Below are 23,668 nucleotides of genomic sequence, written 5' to 3' on the forward strand. Positions count from 1 at the left end.
ACTATCCTGGATTACCATGTTATCACCGCAGACTCATATAGGGCCAAGTTCCGAGACCTCCCATGCACTACGGGGGGATCGTTTAGGATGTATGCACATAAGAAGTCCCTGGCATGTCGGAGATGGCTGGAAGCAGAAAAACGCCTTTACTGTGGAAGATGTTATACAGGCGTTCCTTATAGAACAATTTCTTGCCAAGTGCCCAGCAGAGGTAAGGGAGTGGGTCCGGGAGTGCACGCCGTGCACCGTGGATAGAGCTGCAGCCATGGCCGATGAAGCCCTTACTATCCGACCGCAATGGAGGAGGCTTCAGGACAATGAACCACGGCCTTCTCCCGCACCTCGCCCCCCTCCGATTATATCTGCCCTTCCACCTAGTCGCAAGCCGATGACAATCACGCCTCACAATCCTGGGCCCCAACAGTTCCAACCTCGACCTGGGGGTATCCCAGAGAGTAGATGTTATGGGTGTGGGCAACCTGGACATTTGCAGTCTGGCTGTCCCTCAAGGATTCAGAGGGAGCCCCACGCAGCCCAACCTCGTCCAGTACATCTTGTGCACTCCTTCCCGCGTGAGGAAGAGCTACCACCACCCCCACCAGAGTGGATCACCGACCACGGCACCATAGATACCGATCCTGGAGTGTACGGACTCCGGCCTTTGTCCACCAGAAATACAGAGCAATGGCATTGCCCACTGCAGGATGTCTTAATTGATGGATACAAAGTGTCGGGATTTAGGGACACGGGGGCATTCCTGACTATGGCTGACCCCCTTGTGGTTCGACCAGAGGCAATTCAGCAGGGCTTGGGAATTCCCATTGTCCTGGCGGGGGGTGTCCGCAAATATATACAGCAAGCTTTGGTACGTTTGGATTATGGTTTTGGAGAAAAACTGTGTTGGATTGGAGTTATGGGAGGACTTCCTGCAGATATCCTCCTTGGAAATGACATTGGGGAGTTACAAAGTCATATTGTGGGAGCAGAAGGTCCGTGGGCCTCTCACTTTTCTGAAAAAACAATTGGAGGGAGATATCATAGACTCCGGAACGCCCATCATTCCCTACGTTCTAGAGTTCAGAGACTGTCTTGTCCAGCTAGCTACCTTGGCTAATGAACATCAGTGAACGGCCCAGTCCAGTCAAAAAGCCTGGTATGACCATAAAGCCAGGACCCTGGAATTTATGGGCAAGTGCTCATGATTATTGCAACCCCTGCCACTGTACAAGGAACTATAAACTATTGAGCAAAGTGAGCAGGCCAGAGGTCTGTGTTGACCTCATAGCGTGCTCAGTTATTATGAGGGGGGAAAGGTTGTGATCGTGTGATATGCTATGTGGGTATCATTTTTGTGTATATTTCCATTTTATTTATTTTCATTGTGTTCTCTTGTAGAAGGAGTTAGTTGCTAATTGATGAATGGCAGTTGCCCCCACAATACTGTATTTTATGCTAATGACATGTTGACCTAGCTTGTTGAAACAATGAGCCCCTGAGACCTTCCCCCTCCTGACCTGTGAATGAGGAGGGAGACTTAAAATATCAGGGAGGTGAGACACAGATCAGATCCTGTGTGGAACCATGATGTGAAGACAGCACGTCAGAGACAAAGAAGCGTATATGGACTACGTTATCCTCTGTCTGCTGGATTATTGGACTCTCATCTCCTTGGACATTTATGCGGTTACTGAACTGCATTTGACTTCTGGACTATCTTATCCTTTGTGTGGTGGATTGTATATGGACCTTTCGTGTTTTTGCCTAAATAAAGCTTTTGGAATTGTTCACTAATCGATTGCTCTGTTGATTGCGTGGTATCGGAGAAGGACCCCGTGACAGGAACTTTGTTGTGGGAGTGGCTCATGGATTGCGGGTCGTCCATGAATTTTATTGACTCTGACTTGGTGTCCAAGTGTAAGTTAAGGTTAGGCTGGAGACTCCTATTCATCTTGTTTCTACTGACAAAACACCACTGGCTAATGTGGTAAAATGCTACTTGAGTGGGTTGGGGAACACTCGCTTGGCACGGGATTTAAGCACTCAGGCACGATTTTTCCACTTAAACAGTCTTATTCGGTTTATTAAACGTCATAAACCACATGACATACAGTCTATTACATAGATCAACAGAACACATTTACCATCGACAGTCTGTTCTACTGGCAGATCCGTGTCTGCCCGAAACCCCTTGTTACCTGGAGTTACCTTTCAGGAGCTCTGGCTCCACACACTGACTCCTGCCAGTGCTGGTTCACAGGGGAAAGCTGCCTCACTGGGATCACCGTCCTTGTGACCAGAGCACCTCGGATAGTCCAGACCCACAGTAGGAACTGTAGCTTCCCCAACACACAAGCCTTCACAGGCTCTGTAGATGCAGCCTCTCCATGCACTTCCAGGAAGTCCAATCACAGGCACTTCCAACACACAGGCCATCAGTCCATGATCTCACCAGGTGCTTGCAGGACTCCAGTCCATCCCAGGACAATCCAACATCCTAACCATTCCAGGACTCACACTCTCACCAGGTGCTTGCAGGACTCCAGTCCATCCCAGGACAATCCAACACCCTGAGCGTTCAGGAATCACACTCTCACCAGGTGCTTGCAGGACTCCAGTCCTTCCCAGGACAATCCAACACCCTGAGCATTCAGGTCCACAGTCTCTCTAGGTGCTTCCAGGACATCTCCACTCACAGGAGACTCCAACACCAACCGTCTAGGTCCACGGTCTCTCAGGTGCTTCCAGGAAGACTCCACTCACAGGAGCTTCCAACGCCGACCGTCCAGGACCTTGCACATGGACCAAACAGATCCATACACTCTGACCATGTGACCAGACCTCAGTCACATTATATGGTTGTAACCACTCTCCTAGATGGGAGTGTGTGTGGTTAGACAGTCCCGCTCAGCTCACCCTATAAGCCTTTTCAGCTCACCAGCTAACCCTATAAGCCCGCCCTTATAAGTAAACACAACAGACTCTTGTGAAACTATAAGTCCCAGCATAACCAAATCATTTTGGGCTTACAGCTCAGAGCACCTCTGTGACACATACCGGCGATCTACAACTCTGCCGGTCACTATTTCACAATTATTATGCCTCCAGGCGCATCCTGAAGCACACACACAGAGCCCCCTGGCTGTAACATGGGTCACCGCACCACACTAAGAATGTCATCAAATTTATTTCAGAGGTGTTTCTCCTTAAAGTGAGTTCCCTACACCAGGAACGTATTTCATGTTTTGTTATAGACAATCTGCCTGCGGACTGGTGTTGGGGTTCCCTTGGTTACAACTACATAATCCTGTGATACACTGGGAATCTCTGGACATTGTTAAATGGGGTCCTAATTGTAGTAAAAATTGCCTTACTACTGTATTTGTATCATCCGTCAGTCTGGAGGGTATTCCGGAGTACCTGAAGGATTTTGAGGATGTGTTCTCTGAGAAGGAGGCTGAGGTTCTACCACCACATCGCTCATTCGATTGTGTTGTTGATCTTGTTCCCGGTGCCACATTGCCCAAAGCCCGTTTGTACAAACTTTCCTGCCCTGAGCGGGCCGTTATGAAGGAGTATATCTCCAATAGCCTCCGCAAAGGGCACATTCGGCCATCTGTCTCTCCTGTGGCTGCGGGGTTCTTTTTTTGTGAAGAAAAATCATGGTGGTTTATGCCCATGCCTCAATTTCCGAGAACTGAATAAAATCACTATACGAAACATTTATCCCCTTCCACTTATACCCTATTTGTACAATCAATTGTCGGGGGCCAGGTGGTTCTCTAAGTTGGAACTCAGGGGAGCATACAATCTCATCCATATGCGTGAGGGGGATGAGTGGAAAACTGCATTTCTCACCTCTGAGGGTTTGTTTGAAAATTTGGTTATGCCCTTTGGCCTGACTAATGCGCCAGCAATGTTCCAGAATTTCATTAATCATGTTTTCTCAGATTTTATTGGGCGTTTCATGGTAGTTTATTTGGATGACATCCTCATATATTCTTTTGACAAACAGAGTCACATGAGCCACCTGCGGGCGGTTCTTCAGAGGCTTAGGGAGAACTCACTATTTGCTAAACCGGATAAGTGTTCATTTTTTGCTCAAGAATTGTCCTTCCTTGGGGTCATTTTGTCTGCTGAGGGATTTCGCATGGACCCTAGGAAGGTACAGGCTATTGTGGATCGGGTGCAACACAGAGATCTCAAGGGTCTTCAGCGTTTTCTGGGTTTCGCTAATTATTATAGAAAATTAATTAAGGGGTTTTCTCAGGTGGTCAAACCCATCACGGATTTAACTCATAAGGGGGCTGATCTCAAGAACTGGTCAGCTCCAGCTGTGGCGACGTTTTCTTCCTTGAAGAACTGTTTCATGACTGCCCCTGTTTTGGTTCAACCTGATTTGTCTAAACCATTTATTGTAGTGGTGGACGCTTCGGAGGTGGGAGTGGGGGCTGTGTTGTCTTAGGGACCCACCACATTGACTAACTTAAGACTATGTGCCTTCTTTTAAAAAAAATTTCCTCTGCTGAGAGGAATTATAATGTGGGTAACCGGGAGCTATTGGCCGTTAAGTTGGCGTTCGAAGAATGGAGGCATTTTTTGGAGGGGGCTGTCCATCATATGTCATTACGGATCACAATAACCTGTCTTACATCGAGTCTGCCAAATGTTTAACTCCGAGACAGGCAAGATGGTCACTTTTGTTTTCCCGATTTCAGTTTTCTATTACTTTCAGACCTGGGTCCAAGAATGTGATGGCTGATGCTTTGTCTCGTAGCCTAGAGTCAATATCACCTCCTGAACCTCCTTCCTCCATTCTTCAGCACGGAGTGGTGGTGGCTGCGGTGTCCTCAGCATTGGAACGAGAGATTTGTGAGGTCCAATCTTTTGCTCCTTTGTCCAAACCGGATAATAAGCTCTTTGTGCCTGTTCAGTATCGATTAAGGGTGCTTCGGGAGTTCCATGACTCGGCTCTGAGTGGGCATCCTGGAATCTCGGCTGGGTTTGTGTCCTCCTGTGAAACTTGTGGCCGTGCAAAAAAAAACCATAACCAGCTGGCTGGGGAATTGTTGCCACTGCCAATTCCAGATAGACCGTGGACTCATCTGTCCATGGATTTTATCACCGATCTTCTCCCCTCTAATGGCAAAATCGTGATCTGGGTAGTTATTGATAGGTTCAGTAAAGAGGCGCATTTTGTACCGTTGGCGGGCCTCCCTAATGCTGAGACGATCAAAAATATTCATTGAGCATGTGGTCTGATTGCATGGTCTGCCTGTCAGTGTGGTGTCTGATAGAGGGGTGCATTTTGTGTCAAAATTCTGGAGGACTTTTTGTAAAAGGCTGGGTATCAGTCTGACCTTTTCATCGGCCTACCATCCCAAGACCAACCGTCAAACTGAAAGAACCAATCAGTCTTTGGAGCAGATATTGCGATGTCTTGCCACGTCTAGACAGGATGATTGGTGCTCTGCGGTACCCATGGCGGAATTTACTTTCAATCATCGTGTCAATCAGTCCACTGATACGTCCCCGTTCTTCTGTAACTATGGGTTTCACCCCCACTTTGGTGAGTTTTCCCGGCTGGATTCGGGGTGTCCAGGGGCAGATTCAGCCTTTCTGCGATTGAGGGAGGTCTGGAGGGAGGTTCAGAGAAACATTGGGGAGGCTCAGGGCAAATATAAATTTTTGGGGGATAAACAACATTTTGTGGGGCCGGCTTACTAGGTGGGGGATAAGGTATGGTTATCCACTAAAAATATTAGATTAAGGATTCCCTCTGCTAAGTTGGGTCCCAAGTTTATTGGCCCTTGTGAAATTTTAGAGGTGGTTAATTCTGTGGCCTTTCGCCTGCGCTGGCCTCCGTCGTTGCGGATCCCCAATGTGTTCCATAAGGCTCTCCTGAAGCCGTCAGTGCCTTCTTCAGGTGTGTCTCCCTCGCACCCACCGCCTGTTGTGATGGATGGCCAGACTGAGTATGAGGTGGAACGGGTGGTGGATTCTCATATGCTCCGCTGTTCATGGATCGCCCCCATGGGGCCGTGGGGTACTCGGTACCTGTCACGGTGGCTGACCCGGTCCGTGGCCCTGGGACGTCCGTGTAAAAGGGAAAGGTCTTTAAAGGGATAGAGTTTATGTTTGTGACGCCACCTGTGGTATTCAGTCAGGGTAACCGACGCTGCTTTAAGGGGTCCGCTGGGGTGATGTTATGGCAGCTAGGTGGTATACCTTCCCACAGGTGAAAAATGTCCCCAGGGCTTCCCAGTGTGTAGATGGTGGATGGTGAGAGGTGCAGAGAAGAACGAGGACACAAGGTTGCAGTCTCTTTACCTTTACTGAAGACTTCAGCATCCACAGTCCAGAGCACCAGATCACAGGCAGGCAGAGTCCGGACGGTTTGGAGGCAAGTCCGGAGTCCCCTTGTCCAGGTGGAAATCAGTAGCCTTCCTCTAGCGCCGTGGTGTTGTAGTCCCTTACTGCTAAGCTTCTTATAAGGTCCTCACAACTGTTGTAGATGTCTCTCTCTGTCCCCCAGATAGGATAGGACAAACCCGTATGACTGGTGGCTTGAGGCGGTTTATAGGGACTCTATCATGCCCAGCCTCTAAGGGGTGCCACCGTGCCTCCTGGGTGTAGGGCAGACAGGTAACATGAAATTAGCTGTCCTGCCGGTCTCTGGAGCAAGGCATAAAGGTTGTTACTCCCTCGGTGTTCTGGCTACCGGGATTCTGTGCCTCAGAAGGAGGTAGCCTGTGTGGCTTGCTATGACTTCTTTTGCACGCTCACTGCAATACAATTCTGTCTTCAATGTCTCTTTCTGGGAGCTGCAGCTCTGAGGGCATGCACAGCTCCGTGTCCTTCACCTTTGATCTCTGACAGGATCCCAACCCTGCCAGGGACCAACTAACTGAGCGGAGCTCAGCCAGAAACTGACTAACTTTTCCTACAGGCGACCAGTTTTACCAATGTGGGGAATGACCTAATAAATAGGAGCAAGAGCTCCACCTCGTGACCTGGAGTGTGAAATGCATTTCATGTTTGTTGTACCTGGATGCAGTTATCCTTCTTTGCCTCCAAACGTAGCATCACTCTCCCTGAGATGAAAGCAATACCACTGCGATGACTAGGACCCTGGGGCGCCGCATTCACTTCAGTACTTAGTCCATTGCAAAGGTTTCGGTCCTGAGAACCGATCATGGGTGCCGGCGCGTTCGGTCCATGCGGATTCGTTGGTCTGGGCCCTTCACGCTCGTTGTCCAGGGAAGCCTGGGGGTCCTGTGGCCCCCCATTGAGATGGGGGGTACTGTCACGATCCAGTCTGGAGTTTGGTTTCTGTTATCCTCTCTCTAGACTGGTCATGCGGGGGTTAACGCCCTCTGCCTCATTTTGGAGCTGGCTGGGCTTTTTCAGTCCTCTGCAGTCTGCTGGCCAGCATCAGTGATAGTTCATGCTTCCAGGCTAGAGCAGCTGACCTGTATACCCTGGTGATCCTTCTGCCTCTTACTTCCCGTACTTGTGTGAGACCCGTTCCCTATCCCTGATTTAGTGTTCGTCTGGTGGTTTTCTTTACAGTGTATGACCCGGCCTGATCTCAGTATCCCACCTCTTGCTTTCCGTCTCTGATACCTTGTTCCCAGCTTGTTACCGGCTTTGACTTGTGGCTTGCATCCTGACTTACGTCTCTCATTTTGGATACTTCGCTCCCATTTGGCTCTGACTTCTGGCTTGCCTCTGACTTTGTTCATTGCTGCTACCTCTGATACTTTTGCTCCTGACAGTTTCTGACTGCTTGTCTGACCACTCTTTCATTACCTGTGACACCTGTGTGTCTGTTCAGTGTTGCTACGCTGTGAGCGTGCAAGCTCTCTTCCCTCACCAGCACCCCCCTAGTGGAGGTTGCGCTAAACTGCACTGCAGCTGCATCACAGTAATATAGTAGTTATATTCTTGTACATAGGAGCGGTATTAGGCCGGGATCACACATGCGAGAAATGCAGCCGAGCAGAGGCATAGCTAGAGCTTTTGCCGCCCGGGGCTGTTACCGAGTTTGGCGCCCCCCCCCCCCCCGTTCAATACACACAAAGGTTACCAAAAATGGTTTTCCTGTTTTGTAGAACTTAAACTGGGCCTAATGGTGTCACCCCCACATGCCACACCTGTGACTTAATACCACCACACCATGACCAGGCCACATAGTGACCGAATAATACTACATACAAGGGACAAATACCACAACACCATTTCCAGACCACATATTACCACCACATAGTGACTGAATACTACAATACTGATCAGTAATAAAAAAAAACCCACAATACTATCACCATAAGTGCCAGTATTCACAGGAGATCTGTACTTAGTATGCAGTGTCTGTGTAGAGGTAATACAGTGATCACTGGTGACATTGTACACAGGAGCTCTATATAGTATACAGTGTATAGTGTCAGTGTATAGGTAACACTGACTCACCAGTGACGTCTCTAGGTGAAGTCCTTCATCTTTCATCCAGCACAGACCGCCATCATTCCTTCCAGCCAGGACTCGTTTCTGCAGGAAATAACACAGTTATCTCGAGCTCCGCTTGCAGAACACATTACTTAATTTTTCACAACTTCGACATTACACCACATGAAGATAAAAAGGCGATATAGTGTCACTCTGCACAGTAACAGGACCGCCCCCCCATTTAAAACAGTGTCCTCAAAAAATAAAATAAATACATCACTGCAGTAATAATATCCCTTAATTAGCCCCTATGGTAACACTATTCCCCACCCTGGCCCCGTTTATCTCATTCCTGGCTCCAGCCATATGTTCTCGCATCCTGCCCTCATGAGTATCCATTCTACCCCATATGATCTCCCCATCCTGCCCCACCAGCCTCCATCGTATCCGTCCTGCCCCATGATCCAATCCTGCCCCGTGTCTCCAATCATGCCCCGTATCTACATTCTGCCCATGCCTCAAGTCCTGCCCCCAGTGTGTCCAGCATATTACCCACATGTTGTCCAGCAATCTGCCCCAGTGTGTCCAGCATATTACCCCCATGTTGTCCAGCATATTACCCCCAGTGTGTCCAGCAATCTACCCCAGTGTCCAGCATTGCCCCAGTGTGTCCAGAAGTCTGCCCCAGGGTCTCCAGCATTGCCTCAATGTGTCCAGAAATCTGCCCCAGGGTCTCCAGTATTGCCCCAGTGTGTCCAGCAATCTGCCCCATGGTCTCCTGTATTGCCCCAGTGTGTCCATCATTCTGCCACATTGTCTCCTGTATTGCCCCAGTGTGTCCAGCATTCTGCCCCATGGTCTCCAGTATTGCCCCAGTGTGTCCAGCAATCTGCCCCATAGTCTCCTGTATTGCCCCAGTGTGTCCAGCAATCTGCCACATTGTCTCCTGTATTGCCCCAGTGTGTCCAGCATTCTGCCCCATGGTCTCCAGTATTGCCCCAGTGTGTCCAGCAATCTGCCCCATAGTCTCCTGTATTGCCCCAGTGTGTCCAGCATTCTGCCCCATGGTCTCCAGTATTGCCCCAGTGTGTCCAGCATTGCCCCCAGACAGTCAGACATAAAGAAAAAAAAAAAAAGTAAAATCCTCACCTCTCCCGTTCCTAGAGCAGGTCCGGTGCAGCCAGTCAGCGTCTCTCCGGCTCTGCGACGCTCAGGACAGAGAGGCAGAGCGGCGCGCACAGTAGTGACGTCATCGCGCCCTCTGCTCTGAGACGTCGCAGAGTCAGAGGACGCTGAAGCCGCAGGAACCAGGAGAGGTGAGTATTAGAGCGGGGGGTGGGGGCCGGGGGCGGGGCCCGGGGGTGGGGGGAGCTGGCCCTGGTCGTGGCGGCGGACGGCGCCGCCCGAAGATTTAAAGGGGCGTCTTTTTTTTTTTTTCTTCTCCTGCAGCGCCGGCCGCCCCCCGCATTGTGCCGCCCGGGGCGGACCGTCCCCCCCGCACCCTCCTTCCTACGCCACTGCAGCCGAGTCTCGCATGTTAATACCCGGCATTGCACCATCACTCAGGAGTGGAGCGTGTGACTGCATGTATTGCTATGCGGCCGCATGCTCCGCTCCTGAGTGACGGCGGCAATGCCGGGTATTAACATGCGAGACTCGGCCGTATTTCTCGCATGTGTGATCCCGGCCTTATAGTATTTATATTCTTGCACATAGGGGGCAGTATTATAGCAGTTATATTCTTGTACATAAGGGGCAGTATTATAGTAATTATATTCTTGTACATAGGAGCAGCATTATAGTAATTATATTCTTGTACATAGGAGCAGTATTATAGTAGTTATACTCTTGTACATAGGGCAGTATTATAGTAGTTATATTCTTGTATATAGGAGCAGCATTATAGTAATTATATTCTTGTACATAGGAGCAGTATTATAGTAGTTATATTCTTGTACATAGGGCAGTATTATAGTAGTTATATTCTTGTATATAGGAGCAGTATTATAGTAGTTATATTCTTGTACATGGGGCAGTATTATAGTAATTATATTCTTGTATATAGGAGCAGTATTATATTAGTTATATTCTTATATAGGGGCAGTATTATAGTAGTTATATTCTTGTACATTGGGGCAGTATTATAGTAGTTATATTCTTGTGCTTAGGGACAGTATTATAGTAGTTATATTCTTGTACATAGGAGCAGTATTATAGAAGTTATATTCTTGTACATAAGAGCAGTATTATAGTAGTTATATTCTTGTACATAGGAGCAGTATTATAGTAGTTATATTCTTGTACATAGGAGCAGTATTATAGTAGTTATATTCTTGTACATAGGAGCAGTATTATAGTAGTTATATTCTTGTACATAGGGACAGTATTATAGTAGTTATATTCTTGTACATAGGAGCAGTATTATAGTAGTTATATTCTTGTACATAGGAGCAGTATTATAGTAGTTATATTCTTGTATATGGGGGCAGTATTATAGTAGTTATATTCTTGTACATAGGAGCAGTATTATAGTAGTTATATTCTTGTATATGGGGGCAGTATTATAGTACTGTAGTTGTATTCTTGTACATAGGGAGCAGTATTATAGTAGTTATATCCTTGTACATAGGGGCAGTATTATAGTAGTTATATTCTTGTACATAGGAGCAGTATTATAGTAGTTATATTCTTGTATATGGGGGCAGTATTATAGTAGTTATATTCTTGTACATAGGAGCAGTATTATAGTAGTTATATACCTGTACATAGGAGCAGTATTATAGCAGTTATATTCTTGTACATAGGGGCAGTATTATAGTAGTTATATTCTTGTACATAGGGGCAGTATTATAGTAGTTATATTCTTGTACATAGGGGCAGTATTATAGTAGTTATATTCTTGTACATAGGAGCAGTATTATAGTAATATTCTTGTACATAGGGGCAGTATTATAGTAGTTATATTCTTGTACATAGGGGCAGTATTATAGTAATATTCTTGTACATAGGGGCAGTATTATAGTAGTTATATTCTTGTACATAGGAGCAGTATTATAGTAATATTCTTGTACATAGGGGCAGTATTATAGTAGTTATATTCTTCTACATAGGAGCAGTATTATAGTAGTTATATTCTTCTACATAGGAGCAGTATTATAGTAGTTATATTCTTGTACATAGGGGCAGTATTATAGTAGTTATATTCTTGTACATAGGAGCAGTATTATAGTAGTTATATTCTTGTACATAGGGGCAGTATTATAGTAGTTATATTCTTGTACATAGGAGCAGTATTATAGCAGTTATATTCTTGTACATAGGGGCAGTATTATAGTAGTTATATTCTTGTACATAGGGGCAGTATTATAGTAGTTATATTCTTGTACATGGGGGCAGTATTATAGTACTGTAGTTGTATTCTTGTACATAGGAGCTGTATTATAGTAGTTATATCCTTGTACATAGGGGCAGTATTATAGTAGTTATATTCTTGTACATAGGAGCAGTATTATAGTAGTTATATTCTTGTATATGGGGGCAGTATTATAGTAGTTATATTCTTGTACATAGGAGCAGTATTATAGTAGTTATATACCTGTACATAGGAGCAGTATTATAGCAGTTATATTCTTGTACATAGGGGCAGTATTATAGTAGTTATATTCTTGTACATAGGGGCAGTATTATAGTAGTTATATTCTTGTACATAGGGGCAGTATTATAGTAGTTATATTCTTGTACATAGGAGCAGTATTATAGTAATATTCTTGTACATAGGGGCAGTATTATAGTAGTTATATTCTTGTACATAGGGGCAGTATTATAGTAATATTCTTGTACATAGGGGCAGTATTATAGTAGTTATATTCTTGTACATAGGAGCAGTATTATAGTAATATTCTTGTACATAGGGGCAGTATTATAGTAGTTATATTCTTCTACATAGGAGCAGTATTATAGTAGTTATATTCTTCTACATAGGAGCAGTATTATAGTAGTTATATTCTTGTACATAGGGGCAGTATTATAGTAGTTATATTCTTGTACATAGGAGCAGTATTATAGTAGTTATATTCTTGTACATAGGGGCAGTATTATAGTAGTTATATTCTTGTACATAGGAGCAGTATTATAGCAGTTATATTCTTGTACATAGGGGCAGTATTATAGTAGTTATATTCTTGTACATAGGGGCAGTATTATAGTAGTTATATTCTTGTACATAGGGGCAGTATTATAGTAGTTATATTCTTGTACATAGGAGCAGTATTATAGTAGTAATATTCTTGTACATAGGGGCAGTATTATAGTAGTTATATTCTTGTACATAGGGGCAGTATTATAGTAATATTCTTGTACATAGGGGCAGTATTATAGTAGTTATATTCTTGTACATAGGAGCAGTATTATAGTAATATTCTTGTACATAGGGGCAGTATTATAGTAGTTATATTCTTGTACATAGGAGCAGTATTATAGTAGTTATATTCTTGTACATAGGAGCAGTATTATAGTAGTTATATTCTTGTACATAGGGGCAGTATTATAGTAGTTATATTCTTGTACATAGGGGGCAGTATTATAGTAGTTATATTCTTGTACATAGGGGGCAGTATTATAGTAGTTATATTCTTGTACATAGGAGGCAGTATTATAGCAGTTGTAGTTTTGCACATTGTGTATAGAGACATAGTAATTAAACATTAAGTTTAACTTTTTTTATATTTTTAAATATTCTACTGTATGAGAGATAATAGATTATAGATTAATTTTGTTGCTGTAAATGGCAGAATGACAGATCCCTTGCTGTGCTGCTGTACAGGGTGCGCTGTCCCTTTAAGCCTCTCACCTGTGCCTGTGGTGTGGGTGTTCTCTGGAGCACACTTGCAGGTTTGGGGTGGTGCTTTCCTCTTGTATCCTGTGTACTAGGAAGTGAAATGATAACAGAAGGTTCTGCGGTGAAGCACTGAGATCGGGGTCAGGATCCGGGTGAGGATTTCACCTGGTGGCCCGGCTGACCCTCCGGCCAGGTGAGTGGTTGTGTAGGCTGCCCCGGTCACTTTCCTCTGTACTGGGCCCCTATAGTCCTGTGCGGCCCTCCCAGCAGGTGACAGTCGGCCAGGTGTCACCAGGATCAGGCAGTATAGATACCAGATCTATAGAACCTTCTCTTTATTACTTATTGTATGTGGTGTGAATGAGATAAGTGGCTGCAGATAGGAGAGCGCCCTACACCCAGGCCGTGTGGATGGGAGCCGCCACTGTCCGTGTGGATTAGTAGCAGCGGTCAGGAAACGTTGACTGATTATTTAGGAGAAAGAACGCACCCGGAGATGAAAAAGAGAAGACTTAATTATCCCTCGAGGGAATTCTACAACTTTCTCATAGACTTACTGATAGAATTCCTGACTCCAAGATCTCCGCTTGCTGTCAGTGAACAGAACCTTCCTTGAAAACCTGATCTGACCAAACCTGTGACTTTCACAGCTGAGAGTTTGTTACAGTTTTTCGTGATTCAGACAATAAATGCATGAAGTAAACGCAGCGCAATCTTTCTCCAGAACGTTTGATCTGAGCTTTGTTACAATGTATCGTGCAGGGGAAATGTATCAGTCTGGAGGAACATGGGATTGACTCAACTGTAACAAATACTCAGCTGTGAGTAGTGTTAGGGCCCGGTCAGATGGCAACTCTGACCCTCTGCCCACCAACCCCTCACCCCACCTCCGCACCATGTGGTTATATCTTTACCTCTTGCTCCTTTTTTATTTTTTGGGAAATATGAAGGTTCACGTTTTGACTGACAAGGGACGATCAATTAACTTTTTTCCCAGGAGACCCCTATAAAGTGTGATCAGGACCACCCTGCTCCTGTACGACTTTCCATACGTCTCCAAGTCATCTTGTTCTTATGTGGGGTCTTTTTCAGTTGTTTCCCCCCACCCTGTGGCCCTTTCCCCCCCCCACCCTGTTGCCCTTTCCCCCCCCCCACCCTGTTGCCCTTTCCCCACCCTCCCTGTTGCCCTTTCCCCACCCTCCCTGTTGCCCTTTCCCCCCCTGTGGCCCTTCCCCCCCCCCCACCCTGTGGCCTTTCCCCCCCCCCCACCCTGTGGCCCTTTTCCCCCCCCCCACCCTGTGGCCCTTTCCCCCCCCCCACCCTGTGGCCCTTCCCCCTTCCCCCTTCCCCCCACCCTGTGGCCCTTTCCCCCCCCCCACCCTGTGGCCCTTTCCCCCCCCCACCCTGTGGCCCTTTCCCCCCCCCCCCACCCTGTGGCCCTTTCCCCCCCCCCAACCCTGTGGCCCTTTTCCCCCCCCCACCCTGTGGCCCTTTCCCCCCCCCACCCTGTGGCCCTTTCCCCCCCCCACCCTGTGGCCCTTCCCCCCCCACCCTGTGGCCCTTTCCCCCCCCCCACCCTGTGGCCCTTTTTCCCCCCACCACCACCCTGTGGCCCTTTCCCCCCCCCACCACCCTGTGGCCCTTTTCCCCCCCACCACCCTGTGGCCCTTTTTCCCCCCCCCACCCTGTGGCCCTTTCCCCCCCCCCCACCACCACCCTGTGGCCCTTTCCCCCCCCCACCACCCTGTGGCCCTTTCCCCCCCCCCCACCCTGTGGCCCTTTCCCCCCCCCACCCTGTGGCCCTTTCCCCCCCCCCCACCCTGTGGCCCTTTTCCCCCCCCCCACCCTGTGGCCCTTCCCCCCCCCCACCCTGTGGCCCTTCCCCCCCCCCACCCTGTGGCCCTTCCCCCCCCCCCCACCCTGTGGCCCTTTTCCCCCCCCCACCCTGTGGCCCTTTTCCCCCCCCCACCCTGTGGCCCTTTTCCCCCCCCCCACCCTGTGGCCCTTTTTTAACCCCCCCCCACCCTGTGGCCCTTTTCCCCCCCACCCTGTGGCCCTTTCCCCCCCCCCCACCCCACCCTGTGGCCCTTTCCCCCCCCCCACCCCACCCTGTGGCCCTTTCCCCCCCCCCCACCCCACCCTGTGGCCCTTTCTCCCCCCCCCCCACCCCACCCTGTGGCCCTTTCCCCCCCCCCACCCCACCCTGTGGCCTTTCCCCCCCCCCACCCCACCCTGTGGCCTTTCCCCCCCCCCCACCCCACCCTGTGGCCTTTTTTTTCCCCCCACCCTGTGGCCTTTTTTTCCCCCCACCCTGTGGCCTTTTTTTTCCCCCCACCCTGTGGCCTTTTTTTTCCCCCCCACCCTGTGGCCTCTTCCACCCCCTTTGTCTTCTGATGTTCTGGAGGAGGAGGTGAACCTTCAGTCTGGACACTTGGTGGAGTTGCGCCTCTTGTCGTTCCCGCCATCACGATGTCCTCGGTTCCTCTGGGTCACAATTCTATATTTCGTCTGCCGCTCTTTCCATGTGTGCACAGGCCCCAGCTCCGCTGCATTGTCTGTTGGCGGCGGCGGTCGTCTGAGTTCATTGCAGGCTCCAGTTGCGTCTTTCCTCTTCTTGTTCTGACCGGCTGCTGTGTATAAGCACAAGCTCCGCACTCGGCGATCCGATCCCCCTTCTCGGTCCTCGGGCCCCTGACACGTAAATCCGCTGCTGGTTCCAGGTATTTAGCGGCAGATTTGCATTGTTGTTTCCAGTAAAATGAAGGTTAAATTATCGCTTTGTTTCTAAACTTTCCAGACCACATTCCAGAGATACCACGAGAGACCCACATACCGTACTGCGTGTCCACCGCCGGCGCGGCCACGTCATCATGACTCTTAGTAACATACTGAATTGTGCTAAAGGGTGTAGAATGTGTTTCCTTAAAGGGTTTCTTTGGGTTTAAAAAAAATTCCTTTACCCTTGGCTGCAGATTGATAAAAAAAAAACTTTAAAAAAAAAATATAAAGCCTTACTCACTCTCCCCGGGTCCACTGCTCAGGCTGTGCAGAGGTCAGTGACTGCCTAAGTAGATGGCATGAGCCGCTCAGCTCTCCGATTGTCTGCAGCGCTGTCAACAAGACATCAGCACTGCATGCGATAAGACGCTGGGAGCTACGGCGGAGTCTCATTGCTGGACCCGGGAAGGGTGAGTAAGGCGAAGTTTATGTAGCTGGAGCCGTTCATCCCCAGAATTAATCGTTATCTTGTTCCCATGTGTTATAATGATTTAGTCCTCCAGTAATTATGTAGCTATAGGGTGGATAATGGAGGATGTCGCACCCGAGAGAAGAGATTTAAAGGGGAAGTACAGCCACAAGTCCTCGGGAGAAAGTTGACAGAAGATCCAATTGGTGGAACCCAAGATAATAAAGCTCCTCCGGTTTTTTTTTTAATATGGCGCCCTCATGTGAACGATGTAGACGAGGCGGCTGATAACTCGCCCATCTGAGCCAGGGAACAGAACCAATCTAGTGTCCGGACAGCAGACAGGACGGTTATTGGCAAGGATTTAGTAGTTTCCGCCATTTGCATTTGCTTTATAGGCGTTCTCCGATATCGACAGTTCCTACTTCTGAGATCAAGGTGATTCCAAGGTGTCCTCCTGCAGGGGTCCCCAACAAGTGGCTGTAATCTGGCAGCATGTGCTCAGTTTCCCTGCAGCGCCCCCACAGGAGAAACGAGGTATTACACAGTGGCCATTCACATTACTTTTGTTTCACCTGTCTGTACCGCCACATGGTGCTCAGTGTCCTCCCCCAGCTCCCGTATGTTATAGAGCCACATAAAACCTCCGTCTCCTCCACCACCATGATCTCCTGAAATATCCCTGAAGTATGAGGATGATGCCGCTGTCTGGAATGTGACTGTATATTCCTGGTCTAATAATGACACGTCCCAGGAATCACCGCTATATGTTCATTATCAGGGAGGAACCTGTTCTACTTGTAATCAGACGCTCCGGACCGAAAATGCATCTGTCCTGTCACCATCTGGGATTGTCTCTTTGTGTTCCTCCTGTCACTCTCCAGCATATCCTGCCCATATCCTTCCTGTCACTCTCCAGCATATCCTGCCCGTGTCCCACTTGTCACTCTCCAGCATATCCTGCCCGTGTCCCACTTGTCACTCTCCAGCATATCCTGCCCATATCCTTCCTGTCACTCTCCAGCATATCCTGCCCGTGTCCCACTTGTCACTCTCAAGCATATCCTGCCCGTGTCCTTCCTGTCGCCCTCCAGCATAGCCTCCTCGTGTCCCTCCTGTCGCTCTCCAGCATAGTCTCCCTGTGTCCCTCCTGTTGTCCTCCAGCATATCCTCCCCATGTCCCTCTTGTCCCCCTCCAGCATAGCCTCATCATGTCCCTCTTGTCGCCCTCCAGCATAGCCTCATCTTGTCCCTCCTGTCACTCTTCATCATAGCCTTCCCGTGTCCCACTTGTCACTCTCCAGCATAGTCTCCGTGTCCCTCTTGTTGCCCTCCAGCATAGCCTCATCGTGTCCCTCTTGTTGCCCTCCAGCATAGCCTCATCGTGTCCCTCTTGTTGCCCTCCAGCATAGCCTCATCGTGTCCCTCTTGTCGCCCTCCAGCATAGCCTCATCGTGTCCCTCTTGTCGCCCTCCAGCATAGCCTCATCGTGTCCCTCTTGTCGCCCTCCAGCATAGCCTCATCGTGTCCCTCTTGTCGCCCTCCAGCATAGCCTCATCGTGTCCCTCTTGTTGCCCTCCAGCATAGCCTCATCGTGTCCCTCTTGTTGCCCTCCAGCATAGCCTCATCGTGTCCCTCTTGTCGCCCTCCAGCATAGCCTCATCGTGTCCCTCTTGTCGCCCTCCAGCATAGCCTCATCGTGTCCCTCTTGTCGCCCTCCAGCATAGCCTCATCTTGTCCCTCTTGTCGCCCTACAGCATAGCCTTATCGTGTCCCTCTTGTCGCCCTCCAGCATAGCCTTATCGTGTCCCTCTTGTCACCCTCCAGCATAGCCTCATCTTGTCCCTCTTGTCGCCCTACAGCATAGCCTTATCGTGTCCCTCTTGTCACCCTCCAGCATAGCCTCATCTTGTCCCTCTTGTCGCCCTACAGCATAGCCTTATCGTGTCCCTCTTGTCGCCCTACAGCATAGCCTTATGGTGTCCCTCTTGTCACCCTCCAGCATAGCCTCATCTTGTCCCTCTTGTCGCCCTACAGCATAGCCTTATCGTGTCCCTCTTGTCACCCTCCAGCATAGCCTTGGACATCTATTCATTATGATGGTGCAAAAGGGAAAATGAGAGGAGCACTTCTGTCTGAGTTGTCAGTTGGCCCTGATCTGGGCTGGTGTGGCCCGGGGGCCCCTTTGGTGTGAGCCCAGTATTTATCAGCCACTTGTGTTGTCACAGGCTCTCACCAAGAAGGAGTTCTGGCAGCTGGTGCAGCAGAGTTATGGGAGTGACCTGGGCCTGAATAATGAGGAAATGGATTACCTGACTGTGCCGCCAGAGGACACCGCATCGGCTAGGTAAAAGGGCACTCCACCAACAAGCTCTGCCTTATGTCTGTTATTACATGCCTCTAGATTATAAGCTCTGGTGGTTCAGAGATACGACTGAACCCTAACCCTGAGCAGAACACGCCTAAAACCTGAGGCTGCACTACTGAAAGATTAATCCTTTCCAATATTTAAATCTAAAATCTTGTGACCTTTTGTTCCCCGCCCCTGCTTAAGATAAGCTCCTCCTTATGATGAATCTTGGGCCTGTGGGGTGGTAATGGACCTCTCTGGATCCGTGGTGATGCGGGCTGCTCTACAGGGTTGGGAGGGAGCCGCACACAGGTGTAATTAAGAGGACAGCTGTAATTATCAGTAATTAGGCCAGGAATGAACGTCATATCGTCCGCCTTTCTGCATCGCTCGTCCTCTGTCCTGTAGGGCTCCAGCGAAGCCGACCGCAGAAGACCTCGGAGAGAAGATTGAAAAGACCTCTAAGAGTGGATCTCTCACCAGAGATGTCATATCCCAGACTGAGACCGATTCACTGAACCTGCTGCAGATGGTGAGACGCCTGTGGGTAGCGGGCGGGGAGCGCCGTCTGGGCGCACGGCCATGTTTCTGAGCACAGGGCTCTAGTACTGAGGGTTGGGTTGTCTGTACTTCAGGGAGGATTGCAGAACTCCTGTGGTATTATGATTGGCTTCATGGGATGCTGAGGGTAGTGCTTGGAGTTTGTTAGACATGGTGGGGCCGTAAGGGGGCTGGCCCGAATGGTGGGGCTGCAAGGGGGCTGGCCTGCATGGTGGAGCCCAATAGTATGGATGAACCTTCAATCCTGCAAATGATGCTCCGGATCATCATTAGTCTGTGGGGCTCTCCACTATTGATTGACCCTCTGATTATTTTAGATAACGAGCCAGACCCCGTCCGAAGAGGGTCTGGGGGAGAAGGCGGTTGGGAGAAGCCCCCTCCTGAGCTCAACCAGGAAGAGCAGCCTCCGGACCCACATTGGGACGCCCGCCCTGGCCCTGGACCTCAATGGAAATGAAAACCAGCAGGCGGACAGGGCTACTGGCTCCGACTCCTCTGGGGAAGGTACGGGGCGGGGGGCGGCCGCTCTTGACATGGGGTCATTTTCTTACAGGATTACATGTGGGGTCGGTCCCACCTGGATAACGATACTGGGCTGTAAGAGGGCACTGTGTGATGTATGGGGCCACCGATCCCCGGCCCTCCAGATTCAGCAGCAACAAGGGTCAGTGCCCTTAAACAGGACTCCTGATTAACTCTTTCTCCTCCTCCAGATGAGCGTCTTCAGGAGGAGCAGGTGGAGGGCAGATTATACATCAACCGCGTCTTCCACATCAGCGCGGAGCGAATGTTCCAGCTTCTCTTCACACCGTCGCGCTTCATGCAGAAGTTCTACTCTTCCCGGAAGGTGTTTGGTGAGTGCCGGTGCCAAACATCAGTGCGGCCCTCCGCTGGTCAGTGACCGTCGTCATCAATGTCCGCACCTAGCGTGCAGGATGTAGATGTTGATGGTGACTTCCTTACTTTTCCCCGTGTAATCCCGAATACGTCTCCGTCATTCAGATCTGGAGTCGACCCCCTGGCAGCACGACGGCAGCGGCAATCAGACGAGGACACAGACCTACACCATCACCATCAATAACCCGCTGATCGGGAAGTTCACGTCCGCTACAGACAAACAGGTACTCGCTTGTGCCGCGTGCGCTGCTTGCAGGGAGAACAGGACTGGCTAGGGTGGGGGTCACAATAATTCCCTGCCTCTGACAATCCCAGCAACGCCATTGGTTTATATCATTCACTGACAGCAAGCAGAGATCTTGATGAACTGGAAGATGTAAGTGTATTAGAGCTTAATGTAATGGTTGGGTCCCTTTAAGACGCAGCGGGGGTCTGTAGAGAGGCAGATAAATCTTCTGATGGTGGTCTCTGGGTAATAGAGAGCATTATACCGCGCATTACACCCTGCAGAGCACAGGGGATCGATACAACCTGCTCCGCACTCAGCACATTAGTCACGGTGGGGAATGGAGGCTGGCGCCGCTGCGCTGCAGACCGGGACCTTAGAAACATCCAGCGGGGGTCCGGCTCCTCTACAGGGTCCTAAATGCCCCTCCATCAGCATACTGCGGGCAATGTACGGGTTACATGTGCGGCCGGCCACCCATGATGCCGGATGTCTGCAGCTGCCGCCCGCCCGCTCCCTCCATCGTGTGGCTAATCCCTTGGGCGGGGGAAGGCAGCACAGAGTATTTCAGGACATGAGCACTGCTCCTGAGGAAGGCCACAGTCTGGCAGGGGAGGAGCAGGGTAACGTTCTTATGTGGAATATGAAGTTTTACCCATTTCAGACCCTGCATAAAGAGAGTCAGGAGGGCCAGTACTACTCTGTGGAGACGGAGGTGTTCACGCACGACGTCCCGTACCACGACTACTTCTACACTGTGAACAAGTACTGCATCTCCCGAGCCTCTAAGCACAAGTGCAGGCTGCGGTAAGCACCCGGGGGTCCCTTAAATACTAATACGGTGATATGCTAGATCCTCGGGGGCGGGTACTTGAGATAAATGGCCTGCTCTGATTGGTCCTGATGTGTCTCCAGTGTGTGCACAGATGTGAAGTACAAGAAGCAGCCGTGGGGTCTCATCAAGACCTTCATCGAGAGGAACTCGTGGGGCGGCCTGGAGGATTACTTCAAACAGTTAGGTGAGACCACAGATAACAGTGTAGAGTACAGATATCTGCAGTCCTATGTAACACCACAGATGACACAGTGCAGAGTACAGATATCTGCAGTCCTATGTAACACCACAGATGACACAGTGCAGAGTACAGATATATGCAGTCCTATGTAACACCACAGATGACACAGTGCAGAGTACAGAAATCCGCAGTCCTATGTAACACCACAGATGACACAGTGCAGAGTACAGATATCTGCAGTCCTATGTAACACCACAGATGACACAGTGCAGAGTACAGATATCTGCAGTCCTGTGTAACACCACAGATGACACAGTGCAGAGTACAGATATTTGCAGTCCTATGTAACACCACAGATAACCCAGTGCAGCATTCATATATCTGCAGTCCTATGTAACACTACAGATGACCCAGTGCAGCATACATATATCTGCAGTCCTATGTAACACTACAGATGACACAGTGCAGCATACATATATCTGCAGTCCTATGTAACACTACAGATGACCCAGTGCAGCATACATATATCTGCAGTCCTATGTAACATCACAGATAACACGTGATGCAGTGCACATAAATCTGCAGTCCTATGTAAGACCACAGATAACCCAGTGCAGCATACATATATATGCAGTCCTATGTAACACCACAGATAACCCAGTGCAGTGTTCATATAGCTGCAGTCTTATGTAACACTACAGATGACACAGTGCATCATACATATCTGCAGTCCTATGTAATACCACCAGATAACCCAGTGCAGCGTACAGAAATCTGCAGTCCTGTGTAAGACCACAGATGACCTAGTGCAGTGTACAGATATCTGCAGTCCTATGTCACACCACAGATGACGCAGTGCAGAGTACAAATATATGCAGTCCTTTGACACCACAGATAACAATGTGAAGTAGATATATGCAGTCCTATGTAACAGCACAGAAAAGGTTGTAGAGTAGAGATATCTGCAGTCCTATGTAAGACAAAAGATCAAACACAATGCAGAGAACAGATAATGTTCTGCAGTCCTATGTAACACCCCAGATATAACATGCTCTGTATATACTTTCTGCAGAGTTGGATTTGGTGGAGGAGGAATCTTCGGGCTCCAAGTTGCAGGAAAGCACGAAAGCCTCTAGTATTAGAAGAAGGCGACGTCCGCACAGCCGCAGCCCCGCAGATCACCTGACCAAACATGGCCCCCAGCTGGATTCTGGGAGCACGAGATTTGGAGCGGAGCCGGTGCACACAGGTGACCTCTGCAGCTCGGGCCCCAGATTTATCACCACTTATTATTTTTTTGGTCTCTATGAAGAGACATTTCCCAGATGTAGCAGAGCTGAATGTGTGATTGAACGCTAAGGTGGGGTATGGATGACGGGCACATCCCTGGAGACTGGAGTTTTGTTGAATGACAGACTCGGCTCTGCTACATGTGTATACATGATGGACTCTGCAGAGGATGACGGCCTGATATCCATCTTGGATTTACTAGTGAACCACAGAGAAAGCACACAGGCAGTGTGGCACTATATATACCATCAGCAAAGGTTGGGGTGGGCTCCGCATAGGACAGGCAGTCAGGGTGGGTGCAACAGGCAGTCAGGGTGGGTGCTGCGTAGACCAGGCAGTCGGGGTGGGCCCTGCGTAGAAGAGGCAGTCGGGGCGGGCCCTGCATAGAAGAGGCAGTCGGGGTGGGTCCTGCATAGAAGAGGCAGTCGGGGTGGGTCCTGCGTAGAAGAGGCAGTCGGGGTGGGCCCTGCATAGAAGAGGCAGTCGGGGTGGGTCCTGCGTAGAAGAGGCAGTCGGGGTGGGCCCTGCGTAGAAGAGGCAGTCGGGGTGGGCCGCGACGTAGAAGAGGCAGTCGGGGTGGGTCCTGCATAGAAGAGGCAGTCGGGGTGGGTCCTGCGTAGAAGAGGCAGTCGGGGTGGGTCCTGCATAGAAGAGGCAGTCGGGGTGGGTCCTGCGTAGAAGAGGCAGTCGGGGTGGGCCCTGCATAGAAGAGCAGGCATTTGGGGTGGGCGCAGAGTAGAGCAGGCATTTGGGGTGGGCGCAGAGTAGAGCAGGCATTTGGGGTGGGCGCAGAGTAGAGCAGGCATTTGGGGTGGGCCCAGAGTAGAGCAGGCAGTCGGGGTGGGCCGCGGCATAGAGCAGG

At 49.5% G+C, this 23,668-nt stretch overlaps 1 protein-coding gene across 2 annotated transcripts in view; it reads left to right on the forward strand.

Annotated features, from left to right (window-relative positions):
- GRAMD1C (GRAM domain containing 1C) overlaps nt 1–23,668 on the forward strand; it is a 147,740-nt gene that overhangs the window by 112,380 nt on the left and 11,692 nt on the right. For both annotated transcript variants that reach the window (XM_069760544.1, XM_069760543.1), the window contains 8 exons: nt 18,695–18,813; nt 19,225–19,348; nt 19,695–19,881; nt 20,091–20,231; nt 20,380–20,498; nt 21,165–21,307; nt 21,416–21,519; nt 22,589–22,765. In XM_069760544.1, the coding sequence (XP_069616645.1) occupies nt 18,695–18,813; nt 19,225–19,348; nt 19,695–19,881; nt 20,091–20,231; nt 20,380–20,498; nt 21,165–21,307; nt 21,416–21,519; nt 22,589–22,765 (1,114 nt within the window). The remainder of the gene's footprint in view (nt 1–18,694; nt 18,814–19,224; nt 19,349–19,694; nt 19,882–20,090; nt 20,232–20,379; nt 20,499–21,164; nt 21,308–21,415; nt 21,520–22,588; nt 22,766–23,668) is intronic.

Source organism: Ranitomeya imitator, chromosome 3, assembly GCF_032444005.1.
Source record: "Ranitomeya imitator isolate aRanImi1 chromosome 3, aRanImi1.pri, whole genome shotgun sequence".
Lineage (NCBI taxonomy): Eukaryota > Metazoa > Chordata > Amphibia > Anura > Dendrobatidae > Ranitomeya > Ranitomeya imitator.